Source organism: Echeneis naucrates, chromosome 14 (genome assembly GCF_900963305.1).
Source record: "Echeneis naucrates chromosome 14, fEcheNa1.1, whole genome shotgun sequence".
Classification (NCBI taxonomy): Eukaryota; Metazoa; Chordata; class Actinopteri; order Carangiformes; family Echeneidae; genus Echeneis; species Echeneis naucrates.
This window is the reverse complement of record NC_042524.1, coordinates 15,837,506-15,861,527: the sequence shown is the minus strand read 5'-3', so window position 1 is coordinate 15,861,527 and position 24,022 is coordinate 15,837,506. Positions and strand designations below refer to the sequence as shown.

Below are 24,022 nucleotides of genomic sequence, written 5' to 3'. Positions count from 1 at the left end.
GAATTATTTCAAATGTTTATTTGTGTACAGACAACTAAACACACCACAGTGTGTTTAGCCTAAATTAATCTGCAGTGCACATCTCTAGCTGGGTCACAGAAAATGTGAAACATAATGCAATAAAACATAATACAATAAGAAGCACCAGATTATACATGCCAAAACAAAACAGTGGCATCAATTCCCATTCGATGGGCCACATGTCTGAACCTAAAGGTCTGAGTGGACCCACAAGTCACTGAGCCTCTTAGGGAGTCTGATGGTGTTGGCATTTGTAAATGAGTTTGGCAAATTTTATGAATTTATTACTTATAATGTTATATTAGGAAAAGCAAAAGAGATGTTTTTTTTTTTTTTTTTTTTTTTTAAATATTAAGCTTTAGCTGAGCTTTTTCAAACTGTGCTGCTATAGACTGAAAGTGATGTGCCAGTTGTGTGGAACCCAGGTATAGCAGCTACGTATAACTGTGTCATCTGCATACCTCTGGAAACCTGCTCCAACACATGATTGTGGTAAGTCATTAATGTAAAAGCTAAAAAGAAGCAGACCAAGCGCAGAGCTCTATGGTACTCCAATTTTGACCTTTAAAAAGGAAGCTTTAATGCTAATGGCCAAACATTGTTTCCAGTTGGACAGGGATGCTTTAAACCACTGTGAGGTTTTACTGGTGAAATTGAATTGGGAGAATTTATGAAGAAGAATATCATGGTTTAATGCGTCCATTGCTTATTCTAAGTACCTTGTCTACCCCAACCACTTCTCCCTTCTCAAATGATACTTTAAGTCCTTACATAAGGAAACAGCAGTCTTTGTAGAGTAATGTGGTCGGACACCAAACTAGTGGATTTACATAATATTTTGATTCTACATATATTTGAGTAACTTTTTCCAGAAACCTGGAAATTATGTTATAGTGACATGCTTAATCAACTGCCTCTGGCTAAAATATTTGTATGACTGTTGCTAGTTTCTAATTAAAGGGAAAGCTCCATTTATTTTATTTTATTTTTTAAAGCTCCCTTTAATTGGTGAGTGAACAGAGTTTCAAATGTGTTCTTGGATGCTTTTGAAAAGGCAGAATTGAAGTGAAAGTGTTATATTGACTAACTGTTGGCAAGTCAGTCTATTATTTCCAAAACTTCAGTTTGACTTGTTTCTTTTAATGTAAAGTACACAAACTTGTTGTTGTTGTCGTAGTTGGAATGACCTCGCAGTTGGAGGTGATCAATACGCATCCAAAGATGTATAGGCTCCAAGTGACTCATCATTATCATCATCATCTCAGACCCCTCACTGGTGAATAAAAGCACTGTCCGCTGGCCGAGCTGTAACTCAGGATCCATCATTTTGTATTTTTTGAACTGCTGAATTTACCATCTTAAGGTTTGTATAAAGAATTACATTTTTTTTCAGCTTTCAACTCTTCCTTTTAAATTCAGACATAACTGTAAGAAGCGGATATAGTAAACAACTAAAACTTTAAAAATATATTTTTTTGATACAACTTTTATCTAAAGTTTTGTCTCCCATTTCTTTTCATTGATGTGCATAAAGATATGTGTTACACAGTTACGATAATATCCATCTCCCTGTCATGTTCAATTTGGTTTGTCATCCATGTCCCTCTGTATGAGTGATGGGTGCTGAGCTGACAATGGCCTGAATTCACAGGCTAGTTTAATAGGATAGGTGGGTATTAGAGGTAAGACTCTCCCAGCATCCAGGTTTGCCAAATCCAGTGTGCCAAATCCACTGTGTGGCACACTGGAAAGTACACAGTGGTCGGTGGAGGTAACTGGACTTTTTTCTACACTTTCTGGAGAGACAAAAAAGGTGAATTTTGATGCACTGATAGCTTATGTGGACATATAACAGTTGTGATATAAAGTTTTAAATATTATTTTTCAAGGATTTTCTGCTAACAGTTATCATTGTGTTTTTGATTGCAATTGCAATCTTTTTACTAGTGTGTTTTACCATTTCAGTGCTGTATTTCAGAACTGTCAACTCTAAGCCTTTGGAGTTGCCTCTCACATCTGCTCCTTTCTCACAGACAAAAAAGAGCATCATCCGCCGTTACCTCGCCGCTCTCCTTCCCCTATTCCCCTGGTAAGGCTAAGATTCCCCCTCTGCAATCATGGTGGTGATGAAGATGAAGTTCCCCTTTGAGAAAAGGGTGAAGCTAGCCCAGGGACTGTGGCTCCTCTCCTGGTTTGCCACAGTGGCGGGGGCCATAACCTTTACCCTGGGTTGCATACTCAAGACGGAGCTTCGCAGGCGGGCAGAGGTACTTTTAAAAAACTTTAAACACCGGGCCCAGTTCATATTTACACCATCCATAGTTTTTCAGTGATTTATTTTCCCCCCTTTTTTTACTGACAGTAAAAAAATCATTCCAGTAATTGTAATAATTGTAATCACTCTTCAATTTCTCAAATACAAATAAATGGAAACAAAATGAATTATTGATATTTCTCACTGTAAAAGGGACATATTGGTATATGTGCTCCTATTGTTTTCATATTCTAAACTCAGCAGTAAATATCTATATTCAGAGACAACATACAGTATAGTAAGTGATTACCGACTAATCACTGAATATGTCTCACAAATGTTCCTGTTCAGCAGTACCTGTTCTTTTAAAATGTCATTTGGAGAAATAACTTGAAAATTGAATAAGGTTTGTTGAAAGGATTAAATAAATCTTTGATACATCAAAGAAATAGTTCTATTACTGGAGACCAATGAGAGATAGATACACCCCTGACCCACTTTAGATCCTCCCTCATCATTTAATAAACCAGGATCTGTCAGTCTTAATCAGGCTAATCCACACCATTGAAGGCTCTCGTCACAACTTTGCATTATTAACACATTATCAACAACATTATTTTTTTCTTATTTGGATATATTTTATTCATTAAGACTCATATGCATCGTCTTCTCTGTGACAGCAAACCAATCACAGCTGTTTGCACTCTTGGTGTCATTTTAACATATCAGAATATAATTTTTCACTGACAGAGAGTGTCACAAAAACGGCCCCTTGGTCTGATTTGATGGTAGAATACTTTAATAGCTGGGATTGTGATAGTATTGTGTTAATGCTCTTGAATGATTATATATGGATTTGTACACCCTACGAATGGGAAAATAAAAAAGGATATAAATAAAGAAATAAAGAAAATAAAATTAAAGTTGTGTCGTGAAATGATAAATAAACAAATTACACTATTCTATGAGGTTTTAGAAAGTATTAGCATGTGAAACTACAATGTTTCTAAGAGTAATTGGCTAACACCAATGCAAGATTGAAAATGTTTTCTAAAAAGTATGGGTTCATAGATTTGTTGACATGATATCCATTATTTTTGAAATGCTGATGTGTTGTAATTAATGTAGCTTACATTTAACACTGTTGTGTCACAAATTCACAGGTAATGGACAACACAGACATACATGTTGTCCCCAATACCCTCATGATAGTTGGCCTGGCCTCCTTGGGTATCAACTACTTTGCTTCAAAGATCTGTCAAGATGCCCTGGATGCTGGGCGATTTCCCCGCTGGAAGACCTTCTTGAAGCCCTACTTTGCTGTCTCTTGTTTCTTCACTGTCCTCATGCTGCTGGCTGTTATTATGAGCTATGCCATGAAGGGAAGTCTTGAGTCCTCTCTGAAGGTAGGCTTGAGGAATGGCATCCGCTTCTACAAGGACACAGACACTCCAGGCCGTTGCTTCCACAAACAAAACATCGACCGCCTGCAGATGGAGTTTCAGTGCTGTGGAAACAATGATTTCCGGGACTGGTTTGAGGTCCAATGGATCAGCAACCGCTACCTTGATTTCAGCTCTAAGGAAGTGAAAAAGTGAGTTGCAGGGAACAATTCCACTAATCCATTTCACGTAGTTGAAAATATATTTAAATAGAAGGACATTTAATAAAGGTACTGATTAAAAATGTTGAAAGTTTGTTTGCAGCCGGTCACACATCTGTCTGTTGTTTCCTTAGCCGCATCAAGAGCAACGTAGATGGTCGTTACTTGTTAGATGGCGTCCCATTCAGTTGCTGCAACCCCAGCTCTCCACGACCATGTATCCAGTACCAGCTCACCAACAATTCAGCCCACTATAACTATGAATACCAGACTGAGGAGCTCAACATCTACCTCACAGGCTGCAGAGAGGCCCTTGTCCAGTACTACATGGGTCTGATGAACACCATCGGGGCTGGAGTGCTGTCAGTCTTCCTCTTACAGGTGAATTCTAGTGTCTTAAAATGACTTCAGGCAGGATATCAATACTAAGGTGTTGCTTTAAGGTTGTCTTTTTAGGGAATGGTAGCACTGAAAAGATGTTATAAAATGTCATGTGTCAGGAATGGGCAAGTGCATGGATATATCATCCATGAGTGTATCAGCGTATTTGTTTTTTGTTTCATACTTTCAATCAACTTCAATCAGTGCTTGTGTTTGCTAGTTCTTTTGTGTCTGCCATGATGCTTCATCTCTCCTTCATCTATTCTCCGTTTCTCCAGGGTTCGGTGCTGGTGAGCTTGCGGTTCCTCCAGACCTCCATGGAGGCAGTAGCAGGGAATGAAAACACAGAAATCGAGACAGAGGGGTACCTGCTAGAGAAAAGTGTGAAAGACACCATCATGGAGTACCTTGACCCAGTGCTGAAGTTCCTCCTGCTTACAAACCAGGTGGAAGAGGGCACTCCTGCTGCGGCAGGGACCACCCCAGCTACCACCTAAACAACACAGACACATGTAAATAGTTTTTACACGGAGAGGGTAACCAGTGAATTGTCATTTAATTGAAGAAGAGACCACGAACCAAATTTCTATGACTTTTACAGATTGAGTAATAGTATTTTTTATTATTATTATTGTCAGATGACCATCATGTATAAAATTAATGTTGACTATATTAAATATACTTGCCCATTTAAAATCCCATGTGCTACACCTTCACTATAAACCACACGACTCTGAATACTATACTGAGCACTATCGTTATTTTTTATTATTTCACAGTTGTATTTAATCTGCCATTTACATTAATGATAAACCCTTTACTATAATGTTCCACAAATACAAAAAACCAACCCACTGCTTTTGAATGTGATCCTTTGCTAATTTCATTTCTATCATAATTGTCTCAGTAAAAAACAATAAACCAGTCACTAATCAACAATTGTGTAGAATTCTAATCATTGGGGAAGGCATGTCTGTCATCCTCCAGAGACACAGATCTAAAGAGAAATTGCTGCGCAACAGGATCATGACATAATGTAACAGAAAAGTCACAAATTGTCTTAAGCAGTATACTCACTTATTCACTCACTTTTTTAATGTAAATACAAAACATGCAGAAATTGCAATGCTTCATATGTCTCCCCTATAAAGGGTTCTCAATCCTATTCCTCTGTCAGGGAAAGGAATAGGATTGAGAAGATTAATGAATCGATGTCAGTAATGCAGTGAAAGCCATCAAGTGTGTCCTCTGTTCTCTCACCTTTGTTAAAGCTGTTAATCCCATTAGTTAATACTCAGCCTGCTGCCCTTGCAGTTAGACACCTGTGTCAGGTATAAGTAAGTTGTAGAGTGAAATATGAAAAGATGTTACTTATATCTAACTACTGCAAATAATGAGGACAATAATAATATTAAGAGTGATCAAACAGAATTTTAACTTTTACAATGCAGGTGTACTGTGTAGAGTTTGCTATCTTAGCGCCGCTTGGGCCCTTACATCAGAGCCAAGAAAAGAAGAAAAGCAGACATATTTCAAACATGGACATGGTACTACATGATAAATCTGTCCTTCACTAGAATAATACAGTCACACATCACATCAGATACTGTTTGTTATTATTGTGGCATGTCATCATTGTTTTGATGAAGAATGCGAATGTGAAGAATTTAACAGAAAATATAAAAGCGCAGTGGAGAATAGATCATATTTTCAGTCTCTAAGTTACAACAAATACTGAACGCTGTGAAACTGACTGCATTAAATAGTTGTGTTTTTTTATGGAAATATAGAGCACTCAGCCTCAGCTAAACAGTTTTATTATGCACAATTTCAAATTCAAACTTTGACATAATATACAATATATTTTTTGTTTGCGGTTGAACATAAGACAAAGGACGGCAGATAAACATGTTAATATGCTTCTGGCGTAAATACAGATGCGATGACGTATGATCACGTGACCAGCCCAACCACTCGCTCTCCCGCCTGACGACCGGTTACGGAGATCGGATCTTTTTGCAGCGCTTTCTTCTAGTCCCACCCAAAATGGACCGCCCGCCCTTTCACTGCATCTGATTGGACAGTACGCCACTGGCGTCTGACCACGGAGCCTAACGATTGGCTGAGTTAGGAGGAAAAAAATATTAGTCTTAGCCAATCAGAGGCAGAGCAGGGGTGGGTCTTCACTCATCTCGGGCAGGCAAAGAAATGTAAAGTTAGGTCCGAGAATTTCGTCTCCGGTGATAAACCTTGACATGTTTGCGTTTGGCTGTTTTAATAGTGACTTTATTCAGGAGTAGCTCAGGTTGTGATATGTCGCTAATGCCACAAAGAGACTGTCACACCCACGTAAAGGTTCACAACAACTGAGCGGTTCGTCCGTCAGTCAGCAGCTGCCCGGAAAGCTAGTTTTAGACAGCCGGCTAACCAGCAAACCGCCGATTAGCTGATGTGTCTAGCCGCAGGATTCACTCAAGCAGCGGGCTCGTATCCGGGATAAGCAGCGAGAGGAGGGAATTGTGCGGCACCTGGCAGGTAGGAGGACAACAGGGACGATATGCCCCATCACTTGGCATTAACAGTAGCTGTGTAGCACCGCTGGACAAACCACCAAAAGTTAGCTAACTAACCCGAAAGGTTGGTTGACCGTTATCAACCGACGACTGAAATATGTTAACAGATCCACAAGTGTCGGAGTAATCTCAGCAGGTCGTTTCTCCTGCGTTCAAGCTAACTGAGCTAATGCTAACGAGGTGACGTTCAGTTGTAGCTGGGAGTCCTCAGCCATTGTTTGGACAAGTATGGGGAAAGCCAGACAGATCTGTTTAGCTAGCTAACCTCGGTCGTGCTGGCGGGGTTGTTGCTGTGATGTCTCCGTATGTACCGTCTCCCTGTTATCGTGTCAGTGTGTAAGCCTACTGTAAAATTCACACAGGGGGCTGATTTAAAGTGAACTGTTGTGACCAAACGGTCATTTCAGCTGAACAGGGTGAGGTCGACAGTGGTCCATTGGGATGTTTTGCTTTCACAGGGTCTTTTCCAGTCTAATGCCACATGGTGGCACTGGCGCAAAGTGAAATCAGGGCTAAATTTGCCTGATTACTTGTTTGTTGAAACACGGCTAGAGGAAATAGATGAAACGTCATGTCAGTGTTTATGACAAAGGCACTTTCTTGTTGCACTTGTGTGTCTAGTCACCTCAGAAGTAATGACTAAGTCGTTTTTCAGAGGGAGACTGAGATGTAACTATGTTAGTATGCACCATGTGTATATACATCGCCTTGCAGGCCAGCAGTGCACAGATTACTTAATTTTACTAAAGCATCATGGCCAGTGGTTCTGCTGATGTGCAATCCATGCACACGTATAGATGAAAAAAATCCCTCTTGTATAGGCTTAGATTCTCAAGTCTACATCAGCTTTCGTGCAATTTTTTTTCTTACTTTTGTCACACAATACTTCTCTGTGCTGTGTGTATAATGGCAGAATTTGTGTCTGGTTTGTGTTTTTAAGGTTAGAAATGGAAGGAGATGACTGCAATTTTCCTCCTGATTCATCAGATGATCACTCGCAAAGAGGAAGTGTTGCCTCTTCGGCAACACTATCCCGGTGTACGGTGCCAAAAATAATCCTCTAATCTTTATTGTTTTCTCATTTGTATTATAATGTCGTTCAATTTTGTGTGTCTGATTGTTCACACAGCTCAAGATGTGCTCATATACCTGTTTGGTGAGAGTGCAGTCCATTTGACTGTAGAAGGGCTTGGCAGTGTCACTGTGCAGGAGCTGGGACGCAGTGTTCGTGAGGCTCTCCATGTTCCTGAGTCTGTACAGGATGCTTTTGCCTTCTGGTTGAGTTCTCCCTTGCTTGGTAAGAGTCCTCACCACAAACACACTTCACAGTCATAAATGCTACAACAGTGGCTATATGCAAACACAGATGTTATTTTTGTCCATGTTTTACATTTTATTTTCTTCCAATTCCTCAGAATTACAGTTAAAGGTGAGGCATCAACCTTACAAACTGTGTCGCCAGTGGCAAGACCTGCTTTATCGCTTCACAGAGGCCTCTGAGGAGGACATTTCACAAGGTGAAAGTTTCAATCAACTCCTCTGTGTTTACATGTATTATGAATAATATTTTTTTACTCAAAATGTTTGAAAGGGTTAGGGTCAAAACAATGAAAAATTATTTATTTATTTATTTTTTGGTAATGAAGGCATGACATTGACTCAGGAGTGGAAGAAAGTGACTGTGACGGCCATAAATAAAATGAAAGATCATTACTTGAATCAAGATGCTGTAAATCAGACAATACAGTCTGAATAAACCAAGTACTGCATAGCAGCTGCTGCTGAACAGGTTCAAAAGTCCTTCATCATAAGCCTCTTTAATGCAAGACCCTGTCATCTCAGTGAACTGTTAATAAAAAATTAAATCCAAGAAGGAAAAAAGGCATTTTTAGGTTCTACTTATCTTCTCAGGATCATCATCCTACGCACAGTAGCTAAATTGCTGGCTTTTGGAATGTACAACATAATTTTCACTTTTTATCACCTTCATCCTTCATACAAAACAATTTTAAATATGTGCACAAACTTACGCAAACTGTCATTCTTAGGAAATTTCATTTCTGATGAATGACATGTTTTTCTTAATAACTGTGTTTGTTTGACACATTAGTTATTTTACAGACACTGTAACTACATTCTCTGTTGTTTCTGCCTAAAGTTCATTCCTCTCTGTCACCTGGTTGGTTGTGTCCAAACACAAAGTGTTTCTGTGAATGCTGAACTCAGGCTTTTTACTTTTTTTCTGTGACTACTCCTCCTCGATTTGGAGCACATTTATAAAGTATAAAGTTTGTGTTTAGTAGCTTACTCAGGGTAAATAAAGGATCAAGGTGTTGTCAGGTTTGTTTGCTATAAATAAAGGGACAAGGACATAGTTGGCACAATGAGCAATAAACACCTGTGGCTGAGCATGAAAAGAAAACACTGGAACATCCTGCCAGTATTATTATGTCTGTGCAGGGTTGTGGGGGGCTGAAGCTAATTCCAACTGATATTGGGTGGGGTACAACCTGGACAGGCTGGCAGTCTGTCACATGGCTGATGTCTAGAGACCTAAGGTGCACTCCAGCTTACTACTGCAGTAGGAACCAACAGGGGCACATACAAACCACACAAAATGCCACAGTAGGGTTCTAATCACTGCATCACCACGTTGAGGCTGGAACATGTAGAAAAAAAGACTGCATCAAGAGAAACTTCTCAGAACAACAACAAAAAAAAAAGGTTAGCTAGTAGAATACTTGGGGGTGGGTACTTGTGGGTGAGAAAGGTTCATTGTGTAGTGATGTTAAGTGCGTTTACTAGTTTTGTCCTTACTGTAAAACCTGATCACAATGCACATTGTGTTGCAGCTACCTTGTATGCTTTAAAGAGAGCACAGCCTATCATAGAAATGCATTCCAATGATGTAACTACAGCCTTTAGTTTGGATAGCTTAAGACTGAGACTTGTGATGGACATTTTGAACCTATTTTGACAATTTATAAGTGGTTAATCCACTCAAGTGTGCAAATAATCCATGTCTACAGTTACAACAAACTATCATTGTCTATCATTACATATGACCATAAACATGAATCACCCTTTGTAATTTGATGTTTGATTGGTGATTTGTGAGTTGTGTTGTACAAATACAATTCCTTTTGCGGTTCATTCTGCACTACAGTATTGTTCTAGGAAACCAAACAGTAGTTGAGGGAAGTGGTCGTAAGTTTTAGGGTTTTACCAATTACAACTGTTATTGTTATTGCTTTGTGAAAACTGCCACCAATAGTTGATATTAGGTGAGGTTTAAGTCTGGTGTTATTTCTCATTACTTCCAGTCAAAGCAGAACAGCCCAGACTATTCTGTGCTTTTTATCCAGTGATATCAAAGAACTTGTGACACAATGACAGCTTACCACTAATAAAACAGAAAGCATTACAAATGATTTGCATAATCGTTTAGATGCTGTTATGTGTTTTTGTGGAGTAGGTAGGGATACCACCCACAGTGCAGCACTGTGAGCCAGACCACAGCAGGTTGGATGGGGGCTTGAGTGGATGTTATCCCCACTTCTACTGCAATGTTTCTCTATATACCATCACTCCTCCACTCAGAGTGATGAGCCTGAATTTCACCCATTGAATGATCTGAAAATGCAGTTACCTGACTCTAATGCACCATTGTTCTCTGCTTTTTCTCCAGATGAGCCGTGTCTACAATACAGACGGAATGTGTTTTATCCTAAATTTAAAGAGCTGCAGGTACAACTGACTTGAATTTACAAAAACACTTAAGTGAATCACGAAGACTGTTATCCATCACATTGGTAGGCTAACGGCAGGGTTACTGAAGTTACATAATAAGCTTTTTTTGTCTAACACTCAAAACAAAAGTACTTAATGCAAGGCAGCAAATTATAATCAACACGTATTAAACTCTAAATTAGATTAGGCAGAACTTCAGAACTTCAAAAAGCTGATATAAATAAATGAGATGTGATAAAAATTACGCTTTTTTCTTTTCAAAGCTTTTGGGTTCACTATCAGTCAAAACTGAATGTCATGATAACTATTGGATAATCTGAGCAGATCGAGGATAAAGGAGTGCTGAAACTTCTCTATGATGAGGCCAGGAACAACATCCTCACAGGTCGATACCCCTGCGACCCAGAACACTGGATGGCTCTTGGAGCCTTGTCTCTTGCTATTGATGAGGGATCCAGTCTGGATAGCCAACAGTTTACTTCAACTATAAGGTAAGCTGGACAGTTTGATTGATTTATTTATCCAAACTAACCAAAAGATAGATGAGCTCACTTTGGTAATTTGATTTCTAAAGCTAATCACATTATTTACTAGTCACTGTGTCAAGTTAGATGACTTAAATGAGAAAATCAGCAGTACAACACTATTACTGTAATTGAGCAGAAGATGACGCTTAGCTCAAGTGAAAGACTGGAAACTGAAAACCGTTATTCTGGCCAAAAGTAACAAGATCTACCTACCAATACTTCTTTAACTTGCTTTGCCAATTAAACACATTTTCCTAACAAAATTAGAGTTTTTAGGTAAGCTAACAGGTTGTTGTCTGTAGCTTTCTATTAAATTAATTATATTAAATCTATTAAATACACAGTTCTAAGAGTGTTTGGGTCATTTTTTTTTTACATGAAGAGGAATTGAAGTTGTCAGAAAATCCTTGATTTGAAGCATAATCTATTGTTGTTACTCTGTGTCAACTACATGGACATAGACTGATATGAATTTGAATGTCACTGCCATGCCAATCCCAGCCAACGTTCCCTGGACAGGTCACCAGTCCATCGCAGGGTGAAAATATGAACTAACTTTTCTATAACACACAATCTCACTTGTCTTTCTGCTCTTTTGGCTCCAGCACTTCAATAACTAAAGTTCAAAGTTGTATAGTTGACCCTTTTAAAAGAAGTTCATGTACAAGTCTTGTTTTGCTGCAGAAAAGTACTAGAAAGAGCCAAAACCCCCATATTTTAAAGGGCAGCTGGCTGATTTAGCAGCTTTAAGTGCCTTAACAAAAAAAACCCTGTAATTTAATGAAAATCAACAGGCATTGTGAGAAAGGTCAGCAGTAATTCTTTAGTTTGAAGCGGCTTTAATTTTCTCATGGTAATAAGGCTCATCCTGCCACTGCAGAAATTTTCCGTTGCTTATTGGCTTGTGCCGAGTGCAGACATACACAGTGACATTTTTGATTGGAGTGGGATGACCATGGTAGTTTTTCTTTTTTTTTTGTCTTTAAAGCCCTTTTAGAGGAGATAGTGATTAAAAGAATAAGAGCTATGCAGTTGGTATTTTGCAGAAGTACTGTTGGAAACGCTGTAGGGATAATTCAGAAATATCAAAAATATCAGAAGAGAAACTTTATCCTGTACATGTAGAGCACATTATGTCTAATGTTGCAAATCGAGTCGGGTGAAATGCTCTCAGCGTCTAATCATCAGATTATAGATGAGCAGAAGCCTTTTTGAGAGCATCTGGTCATTAGGGACTTCTGGGTTGCTGAAAAATTAAAGATATCACAAGGTTGAAAGCATTAGCAAAATGATGCGAAAGGTTGCTTCTGCATCCTGTTAATCATGAAAACAGAACTGAAGTGTTATAGGAAAGTAATGAAACTGCCAATGAATTATATATTGTATATGACATTGAGCCCAGATGTGCGTGAACAAGATGCCCTGAATCTAATACAAACTTATTTTCTCTGCTCTCCATAGAGAGAAGAAGCTTTCCTCTTTTCTGCCTGCACATGTTGCCATGGGTGGTGGAGGTTTACTCTCAACTTTGAGAGGGAAATCCAGCCGTCAAGCAGGGCTGGAGCAGAACCTGCTGGAGGAGTACAGAAAGATCTGCACATCTGCTGCAAACCCTCCAGAGCCCACAGAGCTCCTACATCAGTACCTCGCCACATGTCACATTCTGCCTTATTATGGGTAAGAATCTGTGTAATGAGCCATTTATTCTCTACATTTGTCTACAGATGATTATTTTAAAACCCTAAGCAAAGATTATGCGCTTCAAATAACCTGACCTTGAAATCAGATTATTATGTTTCTTGTACAATTATCATTACCTGTACAACAGGTCTGCATTCTTCTTTGGGGAGATTGACAAACCAGTGCAAGGAATCCTCCAAAGGGGAAAACGTAAAGCTGTCAATATTGGGATCTGCCTGGAGGGAGTTTATGTGATGGATGTCAAAGAGAAGGTGAGCACCAGATATATTGTTGTTGGTTGACAGTTCTGTAAAGCAGAAGCATAATTTCATGTTTCTTATGTGTGTTTGTGGAATTTTGAAAGCATTTCCCATTTGGCTTTCTCTCCCTGAACATGTTTTCCTGCAGCATGTACTGCTAGGCCTGCGTTTCAATGAGCTCTCGTGGGACCACAGCCACCCCGAAGAGGAGGGGGACTCACACATTCTGTGGTTGGAGTTTGATGGAGAGGAAGATGGCACTCCTGTCAACAAGTTACTTAAGGTCTACTCAAAACAAGTAAGAAGAATAGCCTCAGAGCTGTTGAGCGCTGTATTTCATTTTGTTTGTTTTTGCTATGGCACACCTGTCCAAACATGGATGACACTTCTACCGTCACGGCTGTGAACTTCAGTTCAAGATAATTTTGCTACTGAAGGGTGACAGACACAGTCTTCTTGTGTGTGTCACATTTCAAACATTTTCAGCATTCAGCCATCACTAGAGAAGGCACTGCACTTGATGATTTGTAGAACTTAATTATTGAATGCAGCTGCTGAGCCGGTTTGCTATTAGAGGCACGTAATGGTTTATATTTGGGCAGAAACCTAAAAAAAAAAAAAAAAATTCAAGCAGTAAATTTCTGTAACCTCAACTCGGGTTGGGCAATGTATTGTCACCTTGTCCCTTGTGAAAAGTGCCAACTTTGCCCTGTTTGGGGTATTTTATAGTTATCTTAGGAAGTGCATAATTAAAGTCTTTCAGTAGGATAGTGTGTATATATCTTACTTGTTTTCTATAAAAACAGTTGTCATAAATAAATAATGTTTAACCCAAGGTAAATTAAAATACTTGTTTTATTTTGCAAAAGCAATGCGTATTACAGAATTTGAAGCTTTGTGTTTCATTCCTGCATCTGCCAGATGGTCAACATGGGGAGATAGATCAGTATTGGTTATCAGCCCAATTAATTATAAAATATTGGCATATCAACTATCAAACAAAAATCCAATGTCATCCATCCCTACTCTAATCCCTATAATCCTTTCTCAATGATTGTTAGATTGGTAAAGACTGTCTGAGTTAAAGTTGCTTGAGAGGTGTTACATAATACTAGATGCTAAATAATCTCACCAGACCCTAACCCAGGTCTGGAAATGTGACATTTATATGCCTGTGGTTTGCTAATGGACCATGTACTTTGACATTAGTAATTAGTCTTTTTATTTTTTCTATTGAACCAGGCTCAGCTAATGAGCGGCTTCATCGAGTTCTGTGTGGAGTTGAAGTCTGCATCAGAGGGAGGAGCTGCAGCAGACAATGACGAAGAGGCGAGCCAGTCTCAGCAGCCCCCTGGACAAGACGGTAGAAGCAAAAATGGACGCGCAGGACGACGGGGGATGCTGCACAGGCAAAACAGTGTTGTGTGCAGTCGGGTCCATTCACTGAGCACTATCAGCTATGTGGACAATGGTGTGTCTAATGGTTACATTAACTATTCCTGAAAGTGCAATAGTGCTCTGTATGCTAAGACAATCATCCTGTATTAGATTTAGTTTGAAAAATATTTCTATTTTTGTCTTTCAGGAAAAGAAATCAAACGCTTGAAGCCGAAAAGAGCTGCATCCTTCTTCACCCGACAGGTGTCGGCACCCTCATACTCTGCTGTGCAAGTGACAGAGAGTCTGGAACAGGGTTAAACCCACTGATGGGCTCTGTCCTGTCCTTCACAAAGACCAAACCTGAGATTAAAAGAAAAGACTTGATACAAGGCTTGAGGCATTTAACTGATAATATATGAACATGCAAAGGACCAAGCGAGACATCTGAGTGCGTGTGACAGTATTTATCTTCTGAAGTTGTGTATATTAAGGGAATACAGCAATGCGAAAAAGAAAAATATCTATTAATACCTATGCTTCCAAAGCTAAAATTGAAGTGGCTGTTCATGAGATGGCCTTACATAAGGAAAAAAAATCACGATAGACCTCCTCCATTAGTTGGAGACGAGCCTTTGAGAAGTCCGCAGATCATGATGGCTATCTCATGGATATGATCTCTCATGACCTGCTTGACCTTTCTGCAGCACTCTTGAGATATTTGTACTGCTATGATTTAAAACATTGAACCTCCAACAAGTAAACCCCCAATGCATAACCTCTTTTTACTTTAACTCTTCTTGGGGACATCTCAGCATATCTCGTTATCACATCAGTTATCTTCTTATCACGATCATCAATCAACTGCTCAGAGTGCTAAGAGATAGAGCAAACAATTTACACTTCCAGGGGATAATTTAAGGGTTTGTTCCCACTATATTGCTTTTTTAAACTGTCAGTGCCTTGTTCTCGTGAGAGGGTGAAGCCACTTTAAAAAAGTATTAGTAGAGGCCTTTCGTGCTCCATGTTATTGGTTGTAAAAAGCCTTTATGCTGGCTCATTGGCTGTGTTGTGGACATTTTTTGAAAGTATGTGTATTTCAGAACATTTTAAGATGAGTTCTTAATCTGTAAAGGCGCAGAGTGTGAATTTGGTTTAAACATCTAAAATGCAAGCATCTAGAGCTTAAGGCCAAAATCACACCTTCACAGTATCAAGTGCTCAACAGAAAGCTTAAACAGATTTTTGCCGACCAAAAAATCTAATCAGATAGTAAGTTTGTAAGAAATTTTTATAATCAAAACATTTGGTCTAAGTAAAGGCAGTTGCACTGATGGTGCTGATTAGACAAAGGTCTGGACTTGACTTACACCTGCTTGGTTAGACCTAACTAGCAAAATAAAACGTATGCAATATTACGTGTGCAACTCCTGAGAGGGGAGAAGCTTTCATAAAAAGCTTTCCAGTAATCAGTGCCATTTTATACAAACATAAAGTCCAAGTCCAAATCAAATTTTGGTCAATGATTCTTTTCCTCAACAACAAAATCATGCTTGACATTGTTTAAAAGAAGACAGGGAACACCAACTCTGTATAATGTTGTTGAAGCCTTGTTTTCAGCTTTGTGATGATGCATTTTCAAATACTCCAGTGGCTTACTTGGCCATAAACCATATTAACTAGCAATTGTGGAACTAAAATCACTTTATTCTGACATGTAACATTTTCTCTGAATGGTAAAGGTCTGCTCTGAGCATATGGCATAGACAAATGATCAATGCTGTCCTGTTAAAATGTCTGTTTGAGCACCAAAGCAAGCCTATCAAATATGCTGCAACACAGTTTACTACCTTAATGCTCCAGAGACAGATTTCAGTCTCTACCTGAGTTGCTCCAGGTGTCCCTCTCAATCCTGATATAGGCAATTTGTCTTTGCTGCATTTGTAACAAACGTCGCAACCTCACTAACAGCCATTGAGGATGTAAAACAGCTGAATAACACTGCCATGTGCCCTCTCCTTTGAGATGTGCTGGCATCACGTATTCTTCCTGAGCATGCAAACTGCAGAATGTCTTGACATTTCTATGTTTTTGACTTGACTGTCAGCTACTGTCTGTATCCTAACTGCAGCAGTCCAATATATTGTTGCTAATGTACACTATGCATGTCACATTGTAGAATAGGCATTCCGACAGACTACACATCATGTGATACTGCACTATTAATACTAATACACTGTTTATAAATATTTTACATCCTCAGATTGTTTTGTATTGATTGTTAGCTTTTATGAAAGAATATTTTTACTTTCTTTTCCATATACTTGTCAGTGTTTGTACACAAAAATGAAGAAATAGGTCGTTTTAGCATTATCCTCTCAACCAGTCCCTCTGCAGATATGAGAAGTGCCTTTTTGTTTACTATAAGTTGGCATCTGAATGGCTGTTTTGGTACTAGGAAACCAAAAAATTAGGCATTAGTTTAAAAAGTTATTTGTGTTTTGTAATGTTTTTCCAACATTTTAAACTAGATGATGCATTTCACCTTTCCTGGCTCATGAGTACATTGATGCATTGGATCACTACGCTGGGCTGCTCTTTGTTTCTCAGTGTTGTGGTCAATCAGTTCAGCCATAATTAAAATATGCCCAATTGTTTTTTTGTTGTTTTTTTTAATAAACAGATGCAAAGTGTCCCTGTTTGTCAGAATATCTGTGGAAAAGTGTGTTTACTACGTCACTGCTCTAAGTGTGCTGAACCCATACTCATTTTGACTAACATGGTACCTTGTGTATGATTTGACTCCTCATATACATTTCCTAGCATGTACATGTACATATAGCATGTTCTGCTCAAAAAAGTGACTGTCATGGATTTATTTTACAATCAAAGCAGCAACCTAACAGTTAGACCCATTCTATCATTTCAACTACATCCATTTACTAAAGCTTGATAGTATATTGCAGTGTCCCAGTTCAATGTTGGTAAAATAAAGTGTGTGGAAGTTAAAACAATGTTTATACATATACAGACAGTTGTTTTGTGATTACTACTGTTGAACTGGTTTTACATTTACCATAAAAAATAGTTTGCCTAAACTATAATTTGGATACTTTAAAATACCAAAGCTAAATCCCAGGACCATATTTCATCATTATTGAGTATTGAGTGTAATAGAAACATTTGGCAGTCTTTTAACAATTAAATCTCTCTAAAGATGATGCCTGTTGCCCTCCCCTGCTTTTTTCTTCCCAGTTTCCCCTCTTCATTTTTGTCCATTGGAAGCCAACTTGGAAAATGCATGATCATAAATTCACATAGGGAAATATATATTATTTTAATTTATTATTATATTCATTTAATTTTGGAGTTTTATTTAATATAATTTTTTGTTGTTGTTGTTTAACTGATAATAATTCATATGAAATAAACAATTTAAACTAGTGATGTTGGCATTTCATCTTGGATTTAGTTTACAATTGTGGTGAATTTTGACACGGGTATTTATGCACTTCCGGACCAGCACTGCAACAATGCTGACGTCAGTGGCAGGTGCTGCTCTTGACTCCACACGCGCTCTTTGATGACGTGCCACCGGATAGGCCACACACCCGGAAACAGTAACGATCTCAGCCCAGTTGTTTGTGTTTCAGGGGAAATCTAACGTTTTGTAATGAATGAATCTGAAGAGCTTTGTGAATAATCGCAGAGTGCTGAGCTACACGGACACCGGTCACCTGTGACCCAGAGGAAGTTACCGTGCGGTGGAGGAGAGCTGCCTGCTGCCAGCTGGACGTCCGTCATATTTGTTTATCGTCGCTCTTCTTGCTCGCTTCTCAGCTGCTCCGAGCTCGGTATGGACGGCGAGGCGGACGAGACTGTGGCCGTGGGGGATGACTGTGTTCCCGGCAGGAGGCGCAGGGTGCACGGCATGCTGAAGCTCTACTACGGGCTGAACGAGGAGGGAAAGGCCGCGGAGGAGTCCGAGTCCCTGGATCCATGCGACATCAACGGGCCTCACTTTGACCCCGAGCTCTACCTCAACAAGGTGAGGGCCGTATCAGTCCCACCGTGCCCTCTGCACTGTGGGTGTTTAGAGCTGAGCTCAGTGTGTAGGTCATTATCAGTGTTAGATGGAAGGTCAGCCTGATGACATCTCTATGTGATGGCAAATAAGAGACCCTTTGATTTGACAGTGCTTACTTAACGCAGTAAATTGGAAATCTGCTTAGTAACTGTCAAAGCAATGCTTTCCCACTGCATCTCCCATTTCAAATGTAACTGTAACCTTTGTACTTCTTGTTATCACATGCAGCTCAGAAGAGAGTGCTCTCTTGCAGAGCTGATGGACCAGGAGACGTGCATGGTCAAGCAGATCCGCTCTTTGGACAGTGACATGCAGACGCTGGTGTACGAAAACTACAACAAGTTCATATCTGCTACAGGTGAAAGAGATGCTCCATGCACAGTCGCTGAAAGGTATCATTTTTGTTGAACTGTGCGTACCCAGACATCCCTTTGTGGGTTTTTTTCAGACACCATAAGAAAAATGAAGAACGACTTCAAAAAGATGGAGGATGAAATGGACTGTCTGTCTGCTAACATGGCGGCAATCACAGAGTTCAGTGCTTCTATCAGTGGAACTCTCCAAGACCAGCACACACAGATTACAAAACTGTCAGGTGAGTTTCTGTGTCTTTTCCTAGCTGGTGGTGGGGCTGCGTGGTGGTTCTTCTCACACTTTTTTGTCCCGCCACATTCCACTGCAGGGGTCCACACTCTTTTAAGGAAGCTGCAGTTTCTATTTGAGCTGCCTGCTAGATTGAATAAGTGTCTGGAACTGCAAGCCTATGCTCAGGCCGTGAGCTCCCACCGCCGCGCCCGCTGTGTGCTGCAGCAGTACAGCCACCTGCCCTCCTTCAAGGGAATTCAGGATGACTGTCACGCCATCATGGACAAACTGGCACAGGAGCTTCGGCAGAAGTTCAGGTGGGAATTTCTGAATCACGTCTAGAGATGTCGCTGTGATGGAAGATGGGACAAGTCATGTTTATAGCAACAAAGAAATATGATAAGATTGCATGCAAATTTTTGAAACCACATCCATTTTTGTTTTTATGTGTTTCAATGACTATAAGGGGATATATATATATATATATATGTGTTTTTTAAGAAATTCTTTGTGTTCCTACAGACTGTTGTAATAATTTTTCTTCAATGCTAGATAATAATAAAATTTAAGTAATGTACTGACTGAAATTAAATTAAATTATATGAAAAAAATTAGTTTTTCATATAATTTTCCAAATCTAAGTCATAGATATGAATTTTTTATTTTATTTTATTTTTATTTTTATTTTTTTTTGGGAGGGGGGGTTGTTTCTTTGTGTGCTTTCAGCTTCTCACGCAGCAATTATCTGTCCATGTTTTGTTGTGTTTGTAGGGATGGTGGGTCAAGTGCCAAAGATTTATCGGAGTGTGTGGAGCTGCTGCTACAGTTGGATGAGCCAGCAGAGGAGCTCTGTGATAAATTCCTGAGCCATGCCCGATCCCGACTTGAGTCAGATCTTCAGGGTCTAGAGGCAGAGATAAGACCATATCCTTCTGCTGCAAAAGATGCTTCTGCACGCAGGTCACCATCCCTGGCTGATAACTCCCCTAAATTTAACACTCTACCATCTCCCACCTCAAACACTGACATCCTTGAATTCATCGACAGAGGCTGTAATGAATTTGTCAGCAGCCTGTGTTTAGTAATTACATCTTACCAAGAACTTTTTATCAATCATGCTCAGACAGGAGAGTTGGTATCAAAAAATATCCCACAGATGGCAAATTGCAAGCTACATGCCTTTGTGGATAACCTGGCAGCTCGCTATTTTTCGCTTGTTGAGCGGAGAATACAAGAGGAGAAAAGCGTCGGAGATAACTCCCTCCTGGTCCGTGCACTCGACCGCTTCCATCGCAGACTTCAGGCTGTAGCCAAACTGCTGCCAGGCTCTGCTGTTCCAAACAAGGGCACTGAGATTGTGATTCGAGCAGCAACAGAGCGAGTCAAGCAGTACCTCTCTGCTCTGCAGAGCTTTTATATGGACAGTTTGACAGATGTGAGGCAGGCCTTGGCTACGCCTCGGCTCTCTGTAGCAGGTGCTTCAGTGGCTGGAGGCGGAGCTCATCTAGGGGGACCAGGACCAGGTAGAGATGCTCCAAACAGCCTCCCAGAGCTGCTCTCCTCCTTGTCAGCCTCTATTCTCAACCAAATAAAGTCAGTGTTGGCATCAGTGCATCTCTTCACAGCTAAGGACATCACATTCTCCAACAAGCCGTACTTCAAGGTGATTACTTTTCTTATTGGTAACAAATTGCACACATTTATTTTCTGCTCTACCAAATATGACCTAAAGTTCAAGTTCATGTCTGAGTTTTGGTTTTGGAAAAAAAATCTAGAATTTGTGTCCTCTTTGTTTCTGTGAAGTGAGAGTGACACCCTTTCTGTCTTTCTTATCTTCCCAGGGTGAGTTCTGCAGTCAGGGAGTACGTGAGAGCCTGGTGGTGAGCTTTATAAAGTTTGTCTGCCAGTCTTCTCGCCACTTCTGTGAGAGCGCAGGAGACAAAGGAGGTTCAACACCTCCTGCCCTTCTGTTGCTGCTGTCTCGCCTCTGTTTGGATTACGAAACCTCTACTATCTCCTACATACTCACGCTCACAGATGAACAGTTCCTCGATCAGGTAAATAGGTTGTCAGTTTATTGATGCAGAATATGATTTAGTACATACGACTATTTTATTTTCTGTATTTTCTCAGCACCACAGTCCTGTCACACCCGTTACAACGTTATGTGCAGAAGCCAAGGAAGCAGCACAGAAACTACTGAACCATTATGTCAAGGTAGATTTCCACCAGTAATATCCACTGAGTTTCTCTTTCTCGAGGGGAAACATAGACATCTATACAGGAAAAGTAAAGTAATCCTTTCCTTCAAATGTGTATATTTGGTGGTTTGTTTTGCAGGTTCAGGGGCTGATTATCTCCCAGATGCTAAGGAAGAGCGTTGAAACAAGAGACTGGGTTAACACCATTGAGCCACGAAATGTTCGAGCTGTAATGAAGCGAGTTGTTGAGGATACCACCTCGATTGATGTGCAGGTAAAACATGGGATAATCACGTCATCAATGCGTTTTCCTCCCAGCACCATGCATCAGCAGGCTGACTCATTTGCTTTGTGGTCTCTGCCGTAGGTGGGACTTCTGTATGAAGAAGGTGTGAGGAAAGCGCACAGCAGTGACTCCAGCAAAAGGACGTTCTCCGTCTACAGCAGCTCCAGGCAGCAAGCCCGCTATGCTGCAAGCTACACCCCCAGGTAAATGAGCTGCAAAGAACATGGTGAAGGGAAAGGACAGCGAAGAGCCATCACTTTCATTTCCCACATGTCAGACTCTCATTAACAGAATGAAGAAGTCCTGCAGATATTAATTATTGCTGTTGGCTGCCTTTCCATTATTGTCAATTTTGTGTAAGAGGCATAACTTCAGATGCATGACTTTCAATGCAAGAACATTTTCAATGGTTTACTCTTTATAAAAGTATATACATATGTTGTTTTAACTCTATAATCTTTGCTGTGTAAATGTTCCATGGGTGAATTTTTTTTTCCTTTCTTTTTTAATTAGTACCATTTCTTTCTTCTGGGCCACAGTTATGAAGTTAGTTAAAAAGATAATACTTTGTGTTTTCATTTACAATTAGATACAATTGGAAATGTCTGCATGAAGGGTATCAAGTATTATATAATGCAGAAATGCAGTGGAACAACAGCTTTAATTAACATTCAAGAGCATGAGCGTTTCTCATGCCAATGTAGCACATTAAGTACAGATTATGATACTGATATTAGGGAGCTTTGTTTTGTTTCCATTATTTAGTCATTTTTGTAATACCAGGATCATTTAATAATAAGCAATGAGTGGCTTATTGAAGCATTGTGTGTGAAAGGCCTATAAACAAACGAGCAGTCGATCTGTATCACCTCCTTCACTTTGGAGGAAATTGCTGCTGAGCCTTCTCTAATGATAAGAATATGTTCATGGGTTTATTTGTCAATTTACCTGACTGATCTGCCATTTGTCTGGCTGCAGTGCGCCCATGGATACTAATCTACTGAGCAACATACACAAGCTGTTCTCAGAGAGGATAGACATCTTCAGCTCAGTGGAGTTCAACAAGGTTGGCACACGTCTTTGCTTTTAGTCTTCCTTTGGTTTCCAATGAGATGCGTCTCTCACCTTCTTCTTCACTCCCTCCAGGTCTCTGTGATGACGGGAATCATTAAAATCAGTTTAAAGACATTCCTTGAGTGTGTCCGCCTGCGTACCTTCGGCCGCTACGGGCTACAGCAGATCCAGGTGGACTGCCACTACTTGCAGATGTACCTGTGGCGCTTTGTCTCCGATGAGAATCTTGTGCACTTCCTTTTGGATGAGATAGTGGGAAGCTCCGCCCACCGCTGCCTGGATCCCGCCCCGATGGAGCAGAGTGTGATAGAAGTAATCTGTGAAAGAGGTTAAGGTGCAACGACGCCAGATCCTTCACGCTAAAGATTAAGTCACAAACACAGGCAGAATTACAATATTCACTGCATTCACATGTCTACCTTAAACACTTTCTGTTCCAGAATCACTGTTAATGTCAAATTGATAAAATGATCGTTTGAAAGTCTGTTTGCAAAGATATGCTACTCAAGAGTGTTGTGCACATCCTCATTAACATTTGTTATACTCTATCACAATACAATCAAACAACAAAACATGATAGTCCTAAATGAGAAAATAGTAAACCAGCGTCAACAATGTATTCTTACATTAGAGGCGAGTTTTGAGATTGTCTCAGACTGACTGCGAATTTGAGAAAAAAATACTAATGTTTCATTCCAGGCACTTGCCCTACAGGCAACATAATAAGCCTTTACTGTTGTGGTTTAATATTGTATTTGTCATTTGCAAATCATAAAATATGAGGGGAGAAACCCATGCACAGATTATACAAGATAAACTTCAAAGTGCATGTTCCCCTTGAAGGAAGTAGGTCTAACATGAAAACAGGATCTGAATGATGAAAGAGAAAAGTTGTGTCTGCTGGAAGTCTCATGTTAATAAATTCTCTCAGGCATCTTTTGCTGAATAATTTGCTGCTTGAATGTCATCTGATTACATTCTTCATGTCTAACACTTAAATAACTACAGCAGACTCGCCAGTCGCTTGCCTTCAGGCCGACTCTCCGTTTTCTGTGCATGTCTTTAACAGATTAACATGTTTTGAAATGGTTTAAATGTACACGTCCAGAATAAAAGTCAATGAATGTGAGGTTCAAAATGTGTGCCTTCTTTACCAGACGAGAGGAGTCACAAAGTATCTGAAGCCTCGGTAGTAACAGGTTTCTGTCTCTTATCTTCGACAACGTAACACAACGGTGTCATTCAGGTGTGTTCCACAAAAACGGCCGGCCTTCGTTCAAGGTACAGCTGGCTGTCGCCACCCGAGGAGCTCATTTGATTGGCCGGCTCTTCTTCTCTCCACCCTCTTCTGATGACCGCAGAG

General features: G+C 39.9%; 3 protein-coding genes across 5 annotated transcripts; all 3 read left to right on the top strand.

Moving 5' to 3' along the window:
* Window positions 1–2,138: 2,138 nt before the first annotated feature.
* Window positions 2,139–4,756, top strand: rom1a (retinal outer segment membrane protein 1a). The gene is made up of 4 exons (XM_029519879.1): window positions 2,139–2,288; window positions 3,439–3,869; window positions 4,013–4,259; window positions 4,538–4,756. Exons 1-4 carry the CDS (start codon window positions 2,139–2,141, stop codon window positions 4,754–4,756), a joined length of 1,047 nt encoding a protein of 348 aa, XP_029375739.1.
* A 1,688-nt stretch (window positions 4,757–6,444) lies between these two features.
* frmd8 (FERM domain containing 8) lies at window positions 6,445–17,120 on the top strand. Of its 2 annotated transcripts, none has more exons than XM_029520051.1 (11): window positions 6,445–6,794; window positions 7,778–7,870; window positions 7,962–8,129; window positions 8,248–8,349; window positions 10,521–10,579; window positions 10,907–11,073; window positions 12,571–12,786; window positions 12,938–13,061; window positions 13,198–13,347; window positions 14,292–14,520; window positions 14,635–17,120. In XM_029520051.1, exons 2-11 carry the CDS (start codon window positions 7,780–7,782, stop codon window positions 14,745–14,747), a joined length of 1,419 nt encoding a protein of 472 aa, XP_029375911.1. In that variant the 5' UTR covers window positions 6,445–6,794; window positions 7,778–7,779; the 3' UTR covers window positions 14,748–17,120. The 2 variants fall into 2 exon arrangements, with proteins under 2 accessions (XP_029375911.1, XP_029375910.1); XM_029520050.1 differs by having other exon boundaries at window positions 7,773–7,870.
* A 930-nt stretch (window positions 17,121–18,050) lies between these two features.
* Window positions 18,051–23,797, top strand: vps51 (VPS51 subunit of GARP complex). Of its 2 annotated transcripts, XM_029519397.1 has the most exons (13): window positions 18,051–18,474; window positions 18,742–18,871; window positions 18,962–19,108; window positions 19,196–19,415; window positions 19,870–20,034; window positions 20,119–20,573; window positions 20,607–20,761; window positions 20,940–21,166; window positions 21,240–21,315; window positions 21,439–21,573; window positions 21,667–21,788; window positions 22,564–22,651; window positions 22,732–23,797. In XM_029519397.1, the coding sequence occupies exons 1-13, from the start codon at window positions 18,283–18,285 to the stop codon at window positions 22,990–22,992; spliced, it is 2,373 nt and encodes a 790-aa protein (XP_029375257.1). In that variant the 5' UTR covers window positions 18,051–18,282; the 3' UTR covers window positions 22,993–23,797. The 2 variants fall into 2 exon arrangements, with proteins under 2 accessions (XP_029375257.1, XP_029375256.1); XM_029519396.1 differs by having other exon boundaries at window positions 19,870–20,761; window positions 20,940–21,155; window positions 21,232–21,315.
* Window positions 23,798–24,022: the final 225 nt, after the last annotated feature.